The sequence below is a fragment of the Coregonus clupeaformis genome, chromosome 1 (assembly GCF_020615455.1).
Source record: "Coregonus clupeaformis isolate EN_2021a chromosome 1, ASM2061545v1, whole genome shotgun sequence".
NCBI classification, from domain to species: domain Eukaryota; kingdom Metazoa; phylum Chordata; class Actinopteri; order Salmoniformes; family Salmonidae; genus Coregonus; species Coregonus clupeaformis.
The window spans coordinates 57,236,702-57,258,900 of NC_059192.1; the positions used below are offsets into that span (position 1 = coordinate 57,236,702).

Genomic DNA, 22,199 nt, shown 5'->3' on the forward strand with positions numbered 1-22,199 from the left:
GTTTTTATCTCCTGGAAAGATAGAGTTATCGTAATAACCAATAATGGCTGGCAGGAATGCTAGCATTCTGTGCACGCTTCCATTCAAGCCCTCAGACTTAAGAAGGAACCATTTCCCTTAAATGTACTGCTTTGCTCAAACATTTCCCCCTGTTACTGCCTGTTACTGCAGGCAAATACAGTACATGACTTCAGTACACTGCCACATACTGAGAGCATGCAGGCGTATTGTCATGTAAGCATTTTCATCTGCCAATGACGGCCATGTTACATTGTTCCTCTAGAGCGGTTACTCATGTCATATTTCTAGAGTACATGGAGAAGGAGTAGTAGACCATGCTCAGACGCCTGTTCGGCTGTCCACTCTGCATTTTAAGCAAAGACATTGGGCTTGGAGCCTTCTGGAGTGAATGTGTTAGGAGCATGAACGGATGTGCACATCCCAGGGAGAGGAATTCCATTGAAATCCTGCCGTAGATTGTGTGTGTGTGTGGTGCTTGAAATTAGAATTGATATGGCCACAGCTGCACACCAAGTCATGCATTCCATTTTTTTTATTCTGAAACATGACCGTTCACTCAATAGAGTGAGGAAATTACTGAAATATTCATAAAGTTTCCACTCAGCTAGCATCCAAAGAATTTACTCTGCTGGGATTTTTTTTTAATAATGTGCATCCTATTCAAAAGTGACAGTAATGTTGCTCCTTCAGCTGTCAATTATTTATCAAATAAAACGATGAAATGATTGACATTATTTTATTCAGGTTGTTAAATTATAAACATTTTATTATAAATTATAAACAATTATAGCTTCTCATAAGTGATGAGGAAAATATTAAGTTAGAGTATTTGAACTAAACAAGTCAAGTGAGTCAAGCTGAATCACTTGTTCAGAAGAAGAGAGGAGAGAATGTTATTAGTCTATGTTATCATTCACTCTTCTTTTCTCACTCTTTATTCCTGGTGAAGTATACAAATGCAATCATATTAAATTACTGAAATACTAATAAAGTTTCCAAACAGTTTGATTCCAAAGAATGAACTTTTTTTTTTTATCATGTTCAAAGCTAAAGTGACAGTAATTTTGCTCCTTCAGCTGTCAAATGAAAAATGATTAGCATTACTTTGTTTCATTATGTGGTTTACATGATAAACATTTCATTATAAACAATTATAACTTCACATATGTGAGGAGAAAATTTTTATGTTTAAGTAATTGAGCTAAACAAGTGTTTTAAGCTGAACTTCTACTAGTTTAGAAGAGAACATGTTATTAGTCTATCATTCACTCTTTCTCCTCTCTCTTTCTTTATTCTCTCTCTTTATTCCTGGCGAAATATTCAAATGCAGCCCCTGCCTTACCTCGCTGTGTCTCTTTCTCTCTAATTATCTGTGAGGTCAGTAAGCAAAATGGGTAAGAAGCCAGGAGATCAATACAAATTATCCCTGAGCAAACCAGTGCTGACAGTTTGAATTGCAGCATATGTTTACCCAAAATCAGGCAATTTATCTTCATATCAGCCGAGTAATGCAGCAGGGGTCAGAGGTCAGACAATCTCTCCACCTCATAATTACCCGCCTCTAAAACAGGAAAGTGGTATTGATTGGCCGCAGGCCGGGAAGCGGGCGTGACTGGAACGTGCCAGCGCCTCCTCCCTTCCCAGCCAGACTCCCCACCCAGAGCAGGATTTATGGGATGTGTGTGGAGGGTTTCATGTTTCCTCACTGTGGCTGAGAACCCTCACAGGGGGGCCAGCTCCCCTCCCTTCACTACCCCCGCCCTTCTCTTCTCCTTAGCTACCTCTCACAACAGTGCACTGCGCTGGTAAAATATGGAGATGAAGCTCATGTTGGCATTTATGCTGACAGTCCAAGGGCATCGTAGAGTTGAGAGCTACAATATTAAAGGTTAAGAACAAGGTGGTGGGAAGAGATGAGGAAGTGAAGGTAGGATATAAAGTTGGGAGGTGTTTGAGGGAGTATAGTGGCAAGTGTATGAGTGGTGTATAGTAACACTGTCCTCAAGTTTGATTGGGCATGGACTCTACAAGGTGTCGAAAGCGTTCCACAGGGATGCTGGCCCATGTTGACTCCAATGCTTCCCACATTTGTGTCAAGTTGGCTGGATGTCCTTTGGGTGGTGGATTTTTTCTTATACACACAGGAAACTGTTGAGCATCAAAAACCCAGCAGCGTTGCAGTTCTTGACACAAACCGATGTTCCTGGCACCTACTCCATTCCCCGTTCAAAGTCACTTAAATGTTTTGTCTTGCCCATTCACACTTTGAATGGCACACATACACAATCCATGTCTCTCTTGCTGTCCCCAGTCCGCCTGGCCTTGCTGCTATTCCAGTTTCAACTGTTCTGCCTGCGGTTACGAAACCCCTACCTGTCCCAGACCTGCTGTTTTCAACTCTTAATGATCGGCTATGAAAAGCCAACTGAGAGACCTGAGCCCTAGGACCATACGTCGGGACTACCGGCCGTGGTGACTCCTTGCTGTCCCCAGTCCGCCTGGCCTTGCTGCTATTCCAGTTTCAACTGTTCTGCCTGCGGTTATGGAACCCCTACCTGTCCCAGACCTGCTGTTTTCAACTCTTAATGATCGGCTATGAAAAGCCAACTGAGATTTATTCCTGATTATTATTTGACCATGCTTGTCACTTATGAACATTTTTGAACATCTTGGCATGGTTCTGTTATAATCTTCACCCGGCACAGCCAGAAGAGGACTGGCCACCCCTCATAGCCTGGTTCCTCTCTAGGTTTCTTCCTAGGTTTTCGCCTTTCTAGGGAGTTTTTCCTAGCCACCGTGCTTCTACACCTGCATTACTAGCTGTTTGGGGTTTTAGGCTGGGTTTCTGTACAGCACTTCGAGATATTAGCTGATGTAAGAAGGGCTATATAAAATAAAATTGATTGATTGATTGATTGAATTGTCTCAAGGCTTAAAAATCCTTCTTTAACCTGCCTCCTTCATCTACACTGATTGAAGTGGATTTAACAAGTGACATCAATAAGGGATCATAGCTTTCACCTGGATTCACCTGGTCAATCTATGTTATAGAAAGAGCAGGTGTTCTTAATGTTTTGTACACTCAGTGTATGTCATCATCAGCCCTTATAGGATTATTGACAGTGTCTGTGTCTGTCTCTGTGTGTACACGGTCCAACTACAGAACTGTCAACTCATCAACTGACAGCACCATGTAGCACTAACGCAAGTCTCCATCAGCTGTCAACGTCATTTGCATGAAATCGATAGCAGATGGGGGTCTGTGTCACCAATTTCATTACGCAGGGTTGTTAAAAAAGATAATCTCCATGATAGATGAGATGGCAAAATGTCGACATGCACTTCTCATGGCCCAGAGTTGCACCCCAATCACAGAACCTTGAGACATGCTTTAATCCTCTTCTTAAAGAGCAGGAGAGAAAGAGACATCTTGTTTACTATGGTATTTGATGCTCACTTTCTAGGTCCCCTTTCCCCCTTACAAACACCTTAGTAGTTGAAGTAATTGAGTGTTTTCAAACAGAAATGATAGAGAATTCCAAATCAATTATGTTTAAAAGTGTCTGACATATCAAAATGTTCAAAAACGTGTACAGTGCATTCTGTTTTTCTCACTCTTTCAGGCTGTATTACTTCAGGATAATTGTAAATGTAAATACTTCCAAAATGCACATCACATACTGCTGCTTTATTACCCAGGTCTTGTGGTGTAGCTACTGTATCTATTCCCAGCATGCCCTGCAGCGGTATTGTGTGTAGTGTGTTATGTATTGTGTGTGTGTGTGTTTGTGTAGTGTGTAGTTTGGAGTGTAGGCCCCAGCTGAAGCAGAGGACAGCAGAGCGTGATGTATCACCCTGAGAGAGCCTACTGACAGCCTGTGATGATGGATGGCCTGATTATGGAGTGCTTTTTACACATACACAATTTACATCACACTGAGCAGCGGGGTCTGGCAGGGCTACAACACACACACACACACACACACGCGTCTTGCGGTGTGTACATATAGAAGGGGGAAGGAAATAACAAAAGAAAGAGGGCAAAATCCCAGCCAGAGCCTTGTCATGGCGTTCCCTCACAGAGAAAATGGCGTTCCCTCATGTTCTGAAGCCGACCTTTGGTGTTCCGGGATGCATAATGAGATGTCAAATCAGATTTCCAGGAGTGTATGTTGTGCGTCATGTGGTGCGTTTGATTGTTGGGAGTTCACTTTATGCGGATCAGCCTGAAAACGTCCTCCTGGCATGTTTTTGCAAAAAAGTTAAATGTCACTGTAGCTGACGTTTTTCTCAATACATTGCAGTCAATGGGAAAATATGAGTGTCTCAGGGTTGACATTTTTCTCAATACATTGTAGTGAATGGGAAAATATTAGTGTCAAAGTGTTTACATTTTTCTCAGTACATTGCAGTCAATGCAAAATGATGTGTGTCACAGGGTTGACATTTTTCTCAAAACATTGCAGTCAATGGGAAAGGCTGAGTGTCACAGGGTTGACATATTTCTCAGTACATTGCAGTCATTTTCAAATGATGTGTCACAGGGTTGACATTTATGTCAATACATTGCAGTCAATGGGAAAAGCTGAGTGTCACAGGGTTGATGTTTATGTAAATACATAGCAGTCAATGGGAAAATATAAGCATCAACCAATTGAATCTTATGTCAATAAATTGTAGTCAATGCGAAAGGATGAGTGTCACAGGGTTGACGTTTTTCTTGATACATTGTAGTCAATGGGAAAAAATGAGTGTCACAGGGGTGATGCCCAAGTGAATAAAGTGCATTCAATGGGGGAAGATTAGCATCACAATATGGACGCATAGAGAAAGGCATCATAGACTTGACACCCTCCCTCCCTCCCTCCCTCTGTATCTTCTATCTCTTTCTCCCAACTCGCTCCCTACTATCTTTCTCTCATTCCACCCTCCCTCCTTCACCCTCTCCCTCTCTCTTTCTCTCCCTCCTCCCCCTCTCCCTTCTCTCTCTCCTTCCTCTCTCTCCCACCTCCACAGACAGGATATTGGGGTTATTGGCGTATAAGTCAGTACATCGCATTCAAGACAAAAATGTTGGTGAAACAGCTGCAATGGGTAAATTGGTGAAAGAGTCAGATCGATAGACAGACAGACAGACAGACAGACAGACAGACAGACAGACAGACAGACAGACAGACAGACAGACAGACAGACAGACATATCCACTCACAGGCAGGCAGGCAGGCAGGCAGGCAGGCAGGCAGGCAGGCAGGCAGGCAGGCAGGCAGGCAGGCAGGCAGGCAGACAGACATAAACTCACTGAAAGACAGAGATATCCACATACAGAGAGAGGGAGAGAGAGAGAGAGCGAGAGAGAGACTTTTGACTTTTTGTCTTTCTTTGATGACACATTCTCATTTTATTAAAACCTCACCTCCCACCCTTAAAAATATATATAAAAAAATACCAATATCCCCTGTACTGAATACTCACCTTGCCCCCTGCCCCACGATACAAAAACAACACCACACATCACAATAACCCAAACCTCACCACTTCTACAACCGTATATTCAGACCATCTTCCCCAGCTATACAGACAGCCCCCCCAACACACCATATCTCTTGAAACATCTCCACACTTTTTATCATTTTATAGAACTCAAATTCTACCCTAAGGCGCGCAAAGACCATCCCATTAAATAATAGTAAAGGGTCTGTTATCCCCCCACCTTTGACCCTGTTCCTCCTTGTTAACCAAATAGCCAACTTTGCCTGAGCAAATAGAAAATACAACACCACACATTTGGCCTTTTCCTTATTTGAATACCTGTACCCCATTATAAACACCCCAACAGTAAACTCCACCCCCAACCTCTCACACAGACATTCCAACAGAGACATTAAAGGCTTTAACCTGGTGCACACAGAAAACACATAAATCACAGTTTCACTCATGGCACAGAAAGGACACCCCTGTCCGACTCCCGGTACAACCCGTGTCAACCAGCTGTTAGTGGCCAGGTCTTCATGTAGAACCCTCCACTGGAGGTCCCCTGACCTCTTTGGCACTGGGAGTTTGTAGAGTCCCCTCCATCTAAAACCCACCATACTTTCCACCCCACATACCCCCTGCCACTGATGTGCCTTCACTCCTGTTAGGCTCCTAATGTTCCTTACCTTAATACAGAGGTTGTATAGGGCTTTACCTCCCACCCCTTCAAACTCCCCCAGGCTCGGAGTGTTAAAATCGAACAAGTCCTCCAGACCCCCTTGCCAGTCCCCAGCCTCTGCCGTCACCTGCAGTGGCGGAAACATTGGTGGCCCCTCCCCCTTTAGCCGCTCAAACACCCCCCTTACCGGCTCAGACAGTGCCTCCTGAACTTCCCCCAGGAATCTCTCCAGCAGCCTAAGAGATGTTAGTCCTGTTTGTTGTGCTAGGACTTCTGGGGTTTTCCACCCCTCCTCCCCCAGCAGTCGCAGGTCACCCAGCCTTAGTAATCCCGCTGCCATCAGTCGCCTCTGCAGGGTGGCCAACTGAACTGATCTCAAAAGGATGGCTGGGTTGTGGAAGATAGGCTCCTCCCACACCCACAGCCCAGGCTCCACACCTCCTTCTCGTGTGGGCCTTAGTAGATGCGAGGCCCTCAGCACCGCAGAGTAAAAATCAGAGAGACCTGCTATACTCAGCCCCTCCAGCTTCATGAGGAATAGCTGCCGGTCCAACCCTAATCCGCCAGCTCTCCTCAGCAGCGCGCATGCTGGTTCCCTCCATCCGACATCAGGATGGTACAGCAGTCTCTAGAATGCAGCCACTCTGCTCTCCAGTTTCACCAGGCCCTGTCCTCCTTCATTTACGGACATATACAACACTTCCGCCTTCAGCCAGTGATGGCCCAACCAGAAAAAATCCACCAGCTTGCGTTGCAGGTCTGCGAGCACTGTTGAGGACAGACAGTTTATGCCACAGGGAAGATGCCACCAGGTTGTTGATTATCAGCACCCTCCCTCTATATGACACTTGGGACAGGATCCACCTCCACCTGACTAGTCTCGACACCACTGCCTGTGACAGCCCCTCCCAGTTCTTCCTGACCCACCTTTCCGAGCCCAGGTACACCCCCAAAATGTTAAGCCCTTCACAACCCCACTGCAAACTCCCTGGAAACAGAGGAGGGGCCCTATGCTCCACATAACAGAGCTTTGCTCTTGCCCCAGTTTACCTTAGCTGACGAAGCTCCCTCGTACACCTTCAGACTAGTCTCTAGTGCCTGCATATCCTGACCATCCCTGACCATCACAGAAACGTAATCTGCATACGCTGACACTGCTATGCCTGTCAACACACCCATGCCTGTCCAGCACACTCCCTGCAGTCTCCTGCGTAGCAGGCCCAAAAAAGGCTCAATGGCTAGTGTATATAACTGCCCTGATAGAGGGCATCCTTGTCTAATGCCCCGCCTCACCCTAACTGGCCTACTGAGCCCCCCTCCCACCTTGACCATACATGACGCCCCAGCATACAACATCTTCACACAGGCCAAAAACCTTTCCCCAAACCCAAACACAGACATCTCTTGATCTAAAGAGATCAGTCCAAAGTTCACATTAGAACCTCACGTCAAGTCCAACATGTCCCTTATTAAGAACATGTTGTCCGTGATTGAGCATCCTGGTACTCAATATGTCTGGTCCTTGTGAACTATATAGTCCAGATGGGACTTCAGTCTGTTAGCGAGGACCTTGGCAAATATCTTGTAGTCCACACAGAGCAATGCCATAGGCCTCCAGTTCTTAAGTTCACATAAGTTCCCTTTTTTGGGCAGGAGAGTCAGCACCGCCCGACGGCAGCTAATCGGCAACTCTCCTACCCCGACGCACTCACACAACACGCAAAAGAAGTCCAGTCCAATTATTCCCCAGAGTTTTTTATTAAACTCCACTGGGTGTCCATCGACCCTCGGTGCACGGCCGGGGGACATTTGGGTTATGGCCTCTGCCAGTTCATGGGACAACAGGGGAATGTCCTTTTCATCCCTCTGTGCCAGAGAGCGCTTAGGGAGTTCTGCAAACAAAACCTGAGCACAAATAGGATCACACAGTTCTGCCCAAAACAACTCAGTATAGAACTCCACAGTCCGCTCCCGCATCTCCCCCACCACAGAGGTCACCCGCCCATCCGAAAGCCGTAGACAATGCATTCCCTTGGCTGCACCGCTCTGTCTTACCAAACCAAAGAAGAAGGAGCTGGGAGCATCCATCTCCTTGAGCATGGATAACCTAGCTCTTACAAGTTCTCCCTTAGCTTTAACCTGGAAAAAACGGCCCAGGTCCCTACGTAATTCAGCTAAATTAGCCTGGAGACCTACATTTCCTTGCCCCACCAGCTCTACCTCCATCTTACTAATACTACGATCGGTTTCCCCAATACTCTCCTAGCCTCTGAGGATGAGAGAGCTGTATACTGTTGACAGAAAAGCAGAATTTAGACTTTCCCACATCCCACCATTGACTCAGAGACTCATACTCCTCTCTTCACTGCCCCCACCTTTCCCCAACAAGTCTGGAAACCTGAGCAAAAAGTGGCATCTTGTAAGAGCTTTACATTAAACTTCCAAAAGGATGCCTGCCGAGGACCTGGTGAAATAGACAGCCGAGTGATGGTTATGTGATGATCCGAAAAACCCACCGGGAGAATGGTAGCGCCCAACAGCCTATTGCTCTGATTCCTGGACATGTACAATCGATCAAGCCAGGCTGCACTCACCCTAGCCCTAAAGACCTTCACCCATGTATACTGTCTTGTGTTGGGATGTCTAGTTCTCCAAACATCCACTAGGTCAAACTGATTAATGATGTCCCTTAACACCCCCACTGAGCCTGAATGAGGCTCCTCCCCATTTCTGTCTTTTGTAAAATCTATCGTACAGTTCCAGTCCCTGCTGACCACCAGTGTCTCCTCAGGCGATAACTGTGAGAGTTCCTGTCTAAGACACACAAATATAAGCCCCCTCTCTCTCCCTGTGTTAGGCGCATACACGTTTATAAAGACAAAACCCCTGTTGTTAATTTCTGCTTTTACTACAAGCAGTCTACCCCTACACACCTCTTTTGAGGAGCACATTTTTACAGACAGACCCAGTACAAAAATGACTGCCACCCCTGCACTAACATTTGTCCCATGGCTCAGCACACTTGCCCCTTTCCACCAGAGCCCCCAATCAACTTCATTCACCACATCACTATGCGCCTCCTGCAGAAACAACACCTGTACTTTTTTTTGTTTGACATATTCACCCAACACACTCCTCTTTCCCGCATCTCTGGCACCATTAATATTAAGCGAGCCTACCCAAAGAGTCTCCATAAGAAGTGGGAGAAAAGCCAGTAAAGAAAGAGACCAATAGCAAAGCTCAAAAAGCCCCAGTGCCAGAGGGAAAACTTTCATCTAAACGGTGTCTGAAGGTAGACCTTTACGCACGGTTGTGATCCACTTCCTCAACCTAAACCGTTTCCTGGGAGAGAGGACACCATGTCCCTCATTTTTCATAGCATGTTGTACTGATCTTACAAACTTTCCCGGATCGCAAAAAAATTGAAAGAAAAGACCAATGAAAGTTAGGACAGAGCCCTCCACACCAAACACTCAAACTCCAAAAAACTCCCAGCATGCACTGTGAGAGAGCGAGAGAGAGAGCGAGAGAGAGAGAGAGAGAGAGAGACTCACTGACATGCAGGGAGGGAGGCAGGCAGGCAGGCAGACAAACTCTAAACTCAACCCTAAACTTAACGCTAACCCTAACCATAGCTTCATGTCCAAATCCCGGCTCAACCCTAACCCTAGCCATAACCCTAACCCTAGACCTCCACATCTTGGCTCAGCTCTTGGAGTTAGGGTTGAGTGATATCAGCGGAAGGGTTGAGCCAAGATAAGGAGATGAAGTGAGGGTTAAGGTTAGGGTCAGGGTCAGGGTTAGAGTTAGGGTTGAGCCGGGAGTTGATATTAAGCTAGGGTAACGATTAGAGTTAGGTTTGTGTCTAGGTTTCGGGTAGGGACAGACACTTCAGAAAAAAGTTCCTTTTGATTTTTTGGGGGGGAATATCTGTTGTTCCATGTAGTGAATCTGTTATTCAATGCGTTTGTATGGGCTAATAGCAGTGAAGCACAAAAATATTTTTCAGCAAATATTTGTTTTATATATTTTGGGGGGGGAGACTTCAAGGGGTCTTAAAATTCTAAATCAAAAAGCTAAATGATCCTTTGTATGACCTTCTTAAAACAATTCAATTTTTTGGGGGGATTGACTTGAAACTTGAAACTGTCTGTGCGTGTCTGCCTGCCTGCCTGCCTGCCTGCCTGCCTGCCTGTCTGTCTGTCTGTCTGTTTGTCTGTTTGTCTGTTTGTCTGTTTGTCTGTCTGTGTCTGCCTGTCTGTCTCCCTGTCTGTCGTCCTGTCTGTGGGAGAAAGGAGGGAGAGAGAGGAGGAAGAGGCAGAGAGAGCAATGAGAGAGAGAGAGAGAGATGAGGAGGAGGTGGAGGGAGGGAAAGAAGGAGGGAGAGGTAATGGAAGGGGGAGGAGGGAGAGAGATGGAGAGTTGTGAGAGGGTGGAGGGGGTGAAAGAAGGGGGAGGGAGAGAGAAGAGAATGAGGGGGGGTAAAGATGAGGTATAGAGTGAGATAGAGACAGACATGAGATAAACAAGAAACATGTCAACCCTGTGACACTCATCTTTTCCCATTGACTGCAATGTATTGAGAAAAACGTCAACCCTGTGACTCATCTTTTCCCATTGACTGCAATGTATTGAGAAAAATGTCAGTCCTGTGACATATTTTGCCATTGACTGCAATGTACTGAGAAAAACATCAACCCTGTGATACTCATCTTTTCCCATTGACTGCAATGTACTGAGAAAAACATAAACCCTGTAATACTAATCTTTCCCCATTGACTGCAATGTATTGAGAAAAATGTCAGTCCTGTGACATCTTTTCCTATTGACTGCAATGTATTGAGAAAAACTTCAGCTATTGTGACATTTGACCTTTTTGCAAAGACGTGCCAGGATGACATTTTCCTATGATATCATGTTGGTAGTGCACATTGCACAGCCCTGTACCATTGATCAGTAGCCTGTACTAGTGTGTGTGTGTGTCTGCTGGCACCAGTGCCTTCTTGGTCGGTGTGTCAGTGGCCCTGGCTGTACGTGTGGCGTTAGCCTTCATGTGGTTCAGCAGGTTGAGCGAGCCTTGCTGCGTTAATGCCAAAATTACATGCTGAGTAATGAGTGATGGACCAAATTACAGGCTGAACAATGAATAGAGGCAGGCAGCTCTTATTAGTCTCCACAGAAAGCCATTGATTTATGAAGCACCGCCGCGCTCGTCTGAGTTACTCTGCTGAAAATGATATCTACATTGAGAAGTGATGTTCTCTATTAAGTCGTTCCTTGCCCTCCCCTCCCTCCTTCCTTCCCCCTGGCCTATGGGTGTACATGATTGTTTAGAATCAGCGAGAGCTTTAAGGAAGCCTTAAATTAACCATTATGACTGTCAGACATAAAACGCCTTAGCCTTACCAAAGTCTGGCTTATGATTCATTTACTTTGTGCCTCTGATTCATAGCCAATACGGTTCACTGCTCCAGATTACTATTTGAGGGGTGGGTGAGATTGATCGCTCTGTGTGATCTGTTGCAGTATTTCAGCAGAGCAGCGGGGTGGTACAGTAGGTGCAGCGCTGGAGTGACAGCAACTCACGCTAGATCAATTTGTGGACAGGCCTTTCACAGATTATTAAAGCTTGGTTAGATTAACACACCCCACTATGTCATTTGCACTCAATATTCCCATGGAGATAAAAAGAGGTGGGCCCTGTGAGAGATATGAGACCTGCTCTAGACTGATGTACTCCATCATGTCATCATGGCTATTTTGCTAAATGAAGAATTTAACTGGATGGAGGGGGTTTGTGACACTTGTGATAGAGTTTTCATGCTAGTTGCTTTGCATTGCAGACATTGGTTAACAGAGCCGTTATTTCACTTCACATTGTCTAACCATTGGGATTTTTTTTTGTCAGCCCTCAATGAGCCAACCATCGACTATGGGTTCCAGAGGCTGCAGAAGGTCATCCCCAGGCACCCGGGTGACCCTGAGAGGTTACCAAAGGTCAGTGCTACATCTCATCTTCACAGAAATGGACATAACAACACCATATAGACACAACAAACAACACCATACACACACCACAGCTGCTAACCCAACAACATCATCAAAGACCAAGAAACAAAACAACATCAAAAGAAGATCAAACCTTTTAACCAAAAATAAATACAGTACACACACACTGGTGCATCCATGTAGCATTGATTTGGGAATGTATTTGTTCAGTGACTGGAGAGAGAGGGCAGGCAGGCGTGTGGTAAACTTTCTGTGTGGCAAAATAGCTCAATCAGACGTCTTTCCTCTCCAGTAGTCTGTAGAGATGGTAATCTACTGGTCGTCTGGGCCGTCATTACCCCACTCATGTTTTCCTTTCATTCTCCACAGCTCCATTTGGTTTAATCTGTTGTTTACATGACTCTACACTCATAAACCCCCCCAGTCTTAGTGTGGCTAATAAGGCCAGAGTGACACGTTATTGTGCGTTAGGTCTCACTGTTTTCTTTATAACTCAGTAAAGGAGTTGAAAGGGTCTTGATTTCCACATGCTCGTGACAACAATATTCCAGCCATTCTTTGATTCCTCAGTATTTCCATTTCCACTGATAATATCTATTACTCTGCTCATTTGATTGCGATCCTGCTAATTCCCATTTGGTATAACTGGCATTCCATATGCGTCAAATGTAATATTATGACTGATTAGTTTGCACAGACTCCCTTGGCATGCAGTAAATTGGTGACCACCTCAGAGTTTTAATAATACCATAAAGCCTTTTAAGACCTTATCTATTAAAGCCCAGCATGCAACACTGCAATATCATTAACGTCCAACGGACAATTTAATAATGACCAGGCTGTGTGGTGTAGTATGGACGACTGGGCCAAGTCAATAGGAAGATATATACGACATCGCAGCCTGCAGTCTCTGGTGCACTATATGAAGTGTTTCAATTAGACTTTGGTCCCCGTGGAGACTCAAAACAACACCTGGACATGAAAGTAACTCTAATTTCAACAGTACATTTGAAAGACCAAAGGAAAGGTTCACTTAGCTTTTATGGCTGCGAGTCTCCCTGCCCGGTGTCTCTCCGTCTTCACACACTCAATTTAGTCAGTACATCTCTGTAAAATCTACAATTTGAACATAACAAAGAATATTGTGATGCATACTTTATTACAGCATACATTTTTTCTTCTTGGAGAACAAAATGTGTTTTGGCGATAAAACCATTTTTGACTCAATCTGAGATGAGTTTCCTCAGTGTGGTTACTTAAGATAGCAGGGTGTCCCCCCAGCCCTCACATGGCCCAATCTCAGAGTGAGATGAAACCCTGCACTTCCAATAAATAATATAAATATTTGATTTGCTCTCTAATGGACCCAAATATGGGGTTCATGGGGCCATGTAAATGATCCTACAGAGTGATTCATCATTGTTAAGCTTGCCATCTGAGGGTCGCCTTGAGGGGTCAACGGCACACTCCCAATATACGAGCCTCAGGGTGGATGGCATGTACATTTGGAACAAGAAGGGAGACGGCGTTAAGAGAACAGCCATTACAGGCTGCAGGTGAGGTGGAGAGACTATAAAAAGGAGATAAAGCTGGAGGAGGCAAAGTATGCATTAGCAGATAGGCAAATCGACACCGGGCCCCCCTCCCTCAATGACTTCACCCTCCAGTTGATAATATTACGGCGCTATTGATTTCCATCATCCTTTTCCCCAGGACCAGTAAGACACGTGGTAATTGTGAGGAGACAGAAAGCCAATATGGGCGTGCTCATGGATTGCAAGGGATGCACGCTAATATTGTTGCTACACCGAGAAAAAAGGGGGAAGCGTGCTCTGATTGAAGTTTACCTCGTAATTTTAAGACAACATTACAGATGACAGACTGACCCTATGGGAGGAGCAGCGATATAAAAATCCAATGCAGAGTCCAGAGTGAATATGAAAGTAATAAGTGTGAGCAGTCAAGTGATGCGAAAGGAGATTGGTTTGTGGGCATGGCGTTAAGTGAACAGAGACTTCGGAATTCACCCTCCTTTTTAAGATCTTGTTATAAAACAATTTTCGATTCATCATATAAAGAAGACAATTTATAATACCATTTTGTGCCCTGCGGCAGTAATGGACAAATAGACTGGATATCACATTATACCACACTCAATTTCTCTTTTCTTCTGTAACAAATTAGATTCATTACTAAATTAAAAGCATAAACCCAATATTGTTTTATTATTAAGTTGATTGCATTCGCTTCTTTCTTTGTTTTCCAAAATAAACACAAACCTATTATTTTCCAATTCTTTGTGTAATCCACAAGGAGAAAACGAATATTACAAATGTGTTCATGTCAAGCAATTACCAATGTATTTAAATGAATGACTATTCTACATCTAAGGGCCCTATCCTTCTGAATGTATTCAGGCTAGAGCTAGCACGGTAATTGCCTTACAGTTTTATAATGATATTAACACTCAAAGCTACATAACCTGGGCCCCCTTTTATTAACTGTGATAACATAAATAGAAATACACAATCCTTGCTAATCTAGCATGTGGAGGATTGCATTTAGACAAGTTTTAGGCTACCATGTAAAACAAGGAATACCAGAAAAGCTGTCATGCCTTTGTCACAAAACAAAGGAGATCATCTATGGGCTTTAATTGTTTTCAATTTAACATGGTGCTCTGATATGTATGTCTCCATGACAAGAATGGCAATTACATTATATGCTGAAGCAGTATCCAGATTTACATGGAAATGCCCCCAGAACACCATTCGGTGCTAATCGTATTCACAGCGTGAGCCGATACGCGTGAAAGTGTCTAGTCGGAAACCAAACAAACTCCGTGGTTGATTGGGTACCACACTTCCCATCATCCTGGGATATGACTAGGCCACCACTTAAGCATAGCCCTGCGAGTGAGCTTGGTTAGTTAAGACGCCACGCGGTAAACGACAGATTAAGGATGAGAGGCAATATCGTTTTCTCTCTTTTTCCCAAGCTGTCCTTATGTTGCTGCTGTAAAGTACCATATGGACAAGGAGGGAGAGGAGGCTTTCAGAGAATGAAAAATGGCTTGCAAACGTGACAGTCTTAATTGCTTGAATTGTTGTTTGAAATTGAGAGGCATGTAGAAGATCTTGAAATATGATAGAATAGATTATTGGTAATTATTAACTGCAGGAAGAAACAAAGAAATTACACTTTATCTCACTCAGTGAACGAGAGAGGAATCTGTTCTGCCTGATGAGAACACATAAAGACAGCTGGTCCTCTCATTTAGTGTACCTGCCTCACGACAACCATAATTCTTTATTTGTATGCAAACTAGATGCATGCACCGTTGAGCATACACACCAATTTCAGAGGTAAATGCCCATTTTAAAGAGAGCCACCCATGCGGTAACTTGGTGGATTAAGCTATATGTTGGCTTAGCATGGCTTCTACAGCGATTCATCTTGATAAATCAAGGACTTCAGGAAGATATGGCTCTTCAGGATGAAAGGAGGCCCACACACACTCCATACACACTCCATACACGCTGCCTTGGAAACACAGGCCAAGTCTTGGAGGCCGCTGTTTGAAGGCACGATGGCTGTGTTTACATTCATTTACGGCAGCTGCTGTCTTAATCCCAGATTGCTATTGCCAAGTGATGGAACACTTCACACAAATTACTGAGGCCCGCGAAGGAAAACACGCAATGTGGGAAGAAAACAAGCGCAATCTGAGATGTTTCTAGTGACAGATTTGCATCGCTTTTAACCAGGGTTCTGACAGAAAGTCAACAAACTGCTGCAATACAGCAGGTGACAGTAAACAAGCATTTAAATAAAACCCCACATCAATATCTCAAGCTTTTTTCTTGTGAGAATAAATGCTCCTAAATGGAGGAGATGGTTTTCCTAACATATTGCTTGGAGCATCACGCTAAACAAAGCACTGTGGTGCTCCATGAAGGATTTCATTAAGTGCTCAATTCAAAGAGCAGATAAAAGCACACTAACAAGCCAACCTATTCTGAAGTAGAGTAGGGAACAGGATACAGGGCCAACTCATTTCAGTGTTAAGAGCCAAAGCAACATGACTAATCCTTATTGTGAAGCAGGGGTAAGCATGCAGACATGGATAAGACTACATCCCATGCATCCATGTCCCAGAGGCACAAGCACCCAGCTCTCGCTGAATGGGAAGTCATTTGTGAAGTCCTTTACAACAGCCAGTCAGAGGTTAATTGAAAAATTCCTTAGTGTCATTACGGCAGAACTAGATTAACCCAAGCTAATTCACTTTATTGTTCTGAAGAAAGGAGACTAAAGTGCTGAACACTTGTGCAAACGTGAGCCCAGAATTAGAGGGTGAGGTGTTGTTTTTAAGGCCTATGGTGGTTTAATTAAGAGATGGGACATTATTCATTGTACCCAGTGGTTCTGAGGAGAGAAGAATTGGTGGCCTAATGCAATGTTGGTGCCTCTCAATACAGGGCCACGTTTATTTACCCACCTATTAAATACCTCTTATTGTTACATTACATGTCATGGTGTTTGTTGAACAGTGTCATGAAGTGTCATATTGACCTTTAGTCTGTCATCAGCATTTCAATAATGTATGTCGTTCCTCTTTTTTTCATCAGGAGGTATTGCTGAAGAGAGCAGCTGACCTTGTTGAAGCACTGTATGGAATGCCCCACAATAACCAAGTATGCAGACCGACACACACACACCTTACAGAACATTTGAAACGAAGCAACCATAATGGATGTCTGAGGGCAAAAGAGTAGCTCAATAACTCTAACTTCTACCTCCATGTTCACAGGAGATCATTCTGAAGAGGGCAGCGGACATAGCTGAGGCCCTGTACAGCGTTCCCCGTACCCACAACCAGATCCCTTCCCTCGCCAACACAGCCTCCCACGGCATGATGGGAGTCAACTCCTTCAGCAGCCAGCTAGCCGTCAACGTGTCCGAGTCACAGGGAAACGACCAGGGTAGGTGGAAATAATGCTTAGTGGTCAAGAGTCATTCACAGTCAATGAAAGAATGAATGAATCCTATAGACCTCTAATCACCCCATCATCCTCTTACTCCTATTCAGTAGGCTACAGCCGGAACACCAGCAGTGCGTCTCCACGAGGGTACATCACCAGCAGCACCCCACAGCAGTCCAGCTACAACACTGTCAGTAACAGTATGAATGGCTACGGGAACTCTGGCATGTCCAACCTGGGAGTGCCCAGCTCCCCTGGGTTCCTCAATGGATCCTCTGCCAACTCTCCATATGGAAGTGAGTAGAGCTGCCATTCAGGAGGGAGCAAAGTTACACAAGGTTCAGATAGAAATGTATTGTGTAGGGCAGATATACTTGTCTGTCAGGTAGAGAATTGAAATCATGTTAGCTCTATTCTTTACATTTCTATCGGCAATGTTCTGAACGTTTCACCTCACTGAATACAGCCCAGTTTAGTCCGATAGCATGTTCTTACCCCCCCACCCCCCATATCTTGTCTGCAGTTAAACAAAAGAGCGCCTTCGCCCCTGTGGTCCGACCCCAAGCCTCCCCACCCCCTTCCTGCACCAGCGCAAATGGCAACGGACTGCAAGGTGAGCCCCCCTCACCCCCTCATCCCTTCCCTTCGGACTACTGGGCAGATACCGCGGCTCATGCCTCTGTCCGGTTTGGTGAGGGACTAATCATTACAAATATGCATTTTAACTGGCTACAATTTATTATTTACACCTTTGAGTTTACTTTCAAATACACAAGCAAGCATGAGGGCACACACATGTACTGTACACACACACACACACACACTCACACAAGCAAACACTCGCGCACACATGAACAAATGCATGCACGTAAGCAGGCATGCAAACACACCACACACAACCCATCCAGTATAGCAAATTATATAGTCCGAGGTCTAAGGAAAACACCTTCCCAGAATTGTTTTAGTAATTATGTTTATTAGGTTTTGTGCGTGTGTCATGACCAACATGATTGCTTTGAAAACAAGCTTAGCCGTAGCGTGTGCCCCAAGATTAATAACATTGAGCTTAATGAAGTGGGAAATTAAAGTTCATCTTGCTACACGATCATACTTATTAATACATGTTGTGCAGAAATTAATGAGCAATGCCTTGCCATCATCTGTGCTGGCAAACTTAAAAGCATTCCAACCATGACACTACAAATACACTGAGAGCAGTGCAATGATTTTTCATCCTGTCACTTCACTAGCCACATAATTGTTCAGAATGTGTGAAATACTGAGTATATCAAGTCTCTGTATAAGGTAGAGTTGCTAATGATATCCTAGCAGATTGTCTGGGTAAAAGAATCGAAACTACCTTTGATCTCTGTCTAATCTCATGGATAATGATTTTGAAATGGGACTAGTGTAGTGAATGTGGAAATAGAAGTGTAATGTAGTGGCTCCATCCTCAGTATGGCGGATGGTTTGAGTGTGAGGGGAGTCAGTCTGAGGAGAGTCTTTGAGTGACGAGGGAGGGGGTTGAAGCACAGCATTGTGGGTAGTGGCCGTGTTGTTGTTCCACGGTCGGCAGGGCCGTCTCTCCTGGGAGTCTGGTTCACTGTTTGCCATTACCTCAACACCAGGAGGAATATCACACATAGCCACGCTGGCCTGCTGGGGCCTGAAATGTCAGAGCAAGAGGGAGGCTTTTGAAACTGTCCTGTTAGAGAGGTGTGCACTCATACATGTACAGACACACCACACAGACACACACATGCATCACACAGGCACACATGCACACACTCATACACACAGAGTCTCACAACATCATAACATAACGTATTTTTAAAGTTCTTTGATGTAAATAGCTAAATGTTTTGCTTATCCAATTGAATACATAGGATAAGATGAATGTGCTTAATGCAATTTCTCTTTCACTCTCTTTTTTTCCAGCTATGTCCGGTCTGGTTGTACCTCCAATGTAAATGCACTTTCATCGTCTCAAGCACCAGTCTACTCAGCACGCTACAGGACACCCCTTTATCACACAGCAAAGACACTGGTGTAATCTATAATACTGAGGATATAGTCAACAGCTTATTCTGTTTTTAATGAAGATAAAAACATGATTTTCTTTTAAAAGACTGTATTTCAAGAGTTAAGATTTGAACATGTGGACAAAGCATTTCATTAAGAACTCAATGATTTTAGATTTTTTTTGCTTATATTTTTCCATTTGATCAACCTCGAAGAAGACAAAGGACGATGGGGTGTTTATTTTGTATACCTATCGGGTGGAACTTTGGCTTTGGCTATGTCCAGTGAACCATATGGGAAGGAACTCTGTGGACTCACCATTTTGTTTTAATGTAAACACTGATGTACATTTACCTATGAACTTGTTTGCCTCAGAAATTGTTTTTTGTTTTAACTCTCTTTCAATAGATTCACAATTGTGCGTCTTATAATGTGACCTTTTGTATTTTTATGTGTGAGAAAATACAGTGGGGCCAAGAAGGTTTAAGATTTTCAACTGGAAAATATATGAAATATATAATGTAGGAATCAATCATAAAATACATCAAATGCAAGTAAATGGGTGGGGCTGGGTAAGATTGTATAATGTTTCAATCATACATCTTAAATGAAATTTGTAATTTATTGTAGCTAGAAATTCATATTCGAAAGTGAAAATTATCTTGAATTCTACAAGTACACTGGCGTACGTAGAACGCCTGGCTCTGTTCCATGTCTAGAGCTTCCTTTTAAGCAAGTGTGTTTTGCCATGTTTTTTAAAACGTTTTTTGCTAGCACTGTATATTAATGCATTCCTAGGCTACTGTGAAGTATGTTTCTTGTTGACGAGCGCCATCCTCTTCCTTCTAGCTCCAAATCCCGTTATGTGTTTTATATGTGGTTATAAACTTGTACACTATTGTGATATTGCCAAAATTGTGCTAAATATTTATACATCTGTCTTTTTTCCATGTTCTTTTAGATCTACAACAACATTTAAAGCAAATTTAAACTCCTTCTAAAATCGAAAGTAGTTCATTGTCATATTTCCATTCCAATACACACTTGCGCTCACTTGAGGGACATTTTGTAACATATCAACTATAAATATTGTATTTATCTCTGAAATTTTGTATATTGCTTTTCATTATGTATGTATTAATCGTCATGCCCTTAATAGTGATGCAGCACAGAGAATTTCAGCCAAGAACTGTTGCGTTCATGATTTTTTTGTATTTGATAAAATGCAATGTCCATATATTTCACATATCTTCAAAGTTTTGTTACTCTGTCAAGACTCTCTGTCCATTTTTTAAAGGGAAGTCAAACTTCATTGTTTATTTTTATATTGATTTTAAATTATCTATACAGAGAAAACTTTGTTGGTTGTATTGTCAAATAAATTGTTTGTGACCCATATGATAGTTGTTAAGATACAATAGAAACAATGTGCATGAAGGACAACCTTGGAGGAAGGAACTCCATTTGTGGTTGTATTTTCTTTCTGTTTTGTAGAATGTATACAAGTCATTTTTACTCACAACTTATGACTCTGCCACATAGCTTAAATGTGTTTACAGGGAACAAAAATTCAAAATGTAAAAAATGTGGAATGAAAACAGAAATTAATAAGTGATGTTTTATAAAAAATTTGGAGTAAAAAACTACAAAAACTTGCTGATGCCTGTGGATTGCTTCAATTGTTATCTTTACCTGAAATATGACATTGATAAAATACACAGAACACTTTTGTTCATGATTGCCCCTGTAAGAGCCCACTCTATCCATGGGGGTTTCTAGCCATTTAGATTCAGAAACAGGTTGCAACATTTAAAAAAGTATTTATTTTTAAACTTGATTCTACTCTCTCCTAAATAGTCAAAACAGTTCTGTTCTGTTATATTGGCCCAGCAATCTGACTTTGAGGCACATTCATATTGATCTTTATATCTGCATCTCTAACTACAGCCGTGCTTTAAAATGGCCTGTTAAATGCGTTGTAGCCTTTCATGTGTGAGCTTTTTATTCAAAGCACCCTAAAGAGGCCCCATTCAAATCCCTCATTTCATTGCATTAGGCCGCCTAGTTAATAAAGAATCAATGCATTGAAAGAGCAAGGTTATCTTTTGTCTATAAGGGGTTGGTATTGTTTTGGAACTCATAGTTTGAGCAATGAAAGGGGGCCCTGTGAAATCTATACTCATCAAGTAGGTCAAACGGAGAGATAGAGAAGCAACGGGGAAGAATAGCACCTCTCCTTTAAAACAACTAAACATCTTATCTGGCTTTCTGAGTGGTCCTGGAGACCAGGTCACAAAATGTCAATTTCTCATCAAGGCAACAGTGCCTATGACCATCCCTCCCTATAATGCACAATTAAGCGAATGCAAGTTGAACAGGAATCAACGAATCACAGCTTATTATGGCAACGGTGTGCATAGATCTCATGACACATAAGATAATGTAGGTGATGCTGATAGTGTGAGGTCAGATACACCAGAGAACGATTCCATTTTCAACTTTGATTGCTGTGTGCATCAAAACATTCCCTCGATAATATATTCAGTGTCTGATAACAATAGTCACATTCCTGCTTCCTGACGTAGCATTATCTGTTTTAGATCGACACAGTTTTAGATCTGTTTTCTCGCTCAGTGCTTTTTTCAATAAAACCTAGTGAAAGGAAAACCTGAATCAATGTACTCCATATAAACACTTCTAATCATTTCTAGTCTAAGCATAAATCACATGTTATGCATTGTCTATCAATGAACAATGATTTATATGTGCATCTGAGACCTTTAATAGTAGGATAACAAACATAGTAGGCAAGTATTTTGGTGCATGCCAAGTAATGCCAGGCAGGAATATACGAGTGCTAGGAAATCACACCAGGCTCTCTCTGTGCCAAAAGCCAACCTATAGCTACAGCAGTCAATCGTGGTGAGAGCCTGTTTATTGCAGAACTCTAATGGCCGCCCTCCACCATGATCTTAATGTGTGCATTAAATATTTATAAATCCTGAGTCAAT

At 43.2% G+C, this 22,199-nt stretch overlaps 1 protein-coding gene across 12 annotated transcripts in view; it reads left to right on the forward strand.

Moving 5' to 3' along the window:
- Positions 1-20,852, forward strand: part of LOC121571060 (transcription factor COE3-like) — a 77,833-nt gene extending 56,981 nt beyond the window's left edge. For 3 of the 12 annotated variants that reach the window (XM_041882312.2, XM_041882345.2, XM_041882336.2), the window contains exons 11-16: positions 12,081-12,169; positions 16,813-16,878; positions 16,995-17,166; positions 17,277-17,462; positions 17,690-17,857; positions 19,105-20,851. In XM_041882312.2, the coding sequence (XP_041738246.1) occupies positions 12,081-12,169; positions 16,813-16,878; positions 16,995-17,166; positions 17,277-17,462; positions 17,690-17,857; positions 19,105-19,136 (713 nt within the window). In that variant the 3' untranslated portion in view covers positions 19,137-20,851. Of the gene's footprint in view, positions 1-12,080; positions 12,170-16,812; positions 16,879-16,994; positions 17,167-17,273; positions 17,463-17,689; positions 17,858-19,104 lie in introns of all 12 variants that reach the window. The other 9 variants (XM_041882304.2, XM_041882328.2, XM_041882320.2 and 6 more) reach the window with 4 other exon arrangements.
- Positions 20,853-22,199: the final 1,347 nt, after the last annotated feature.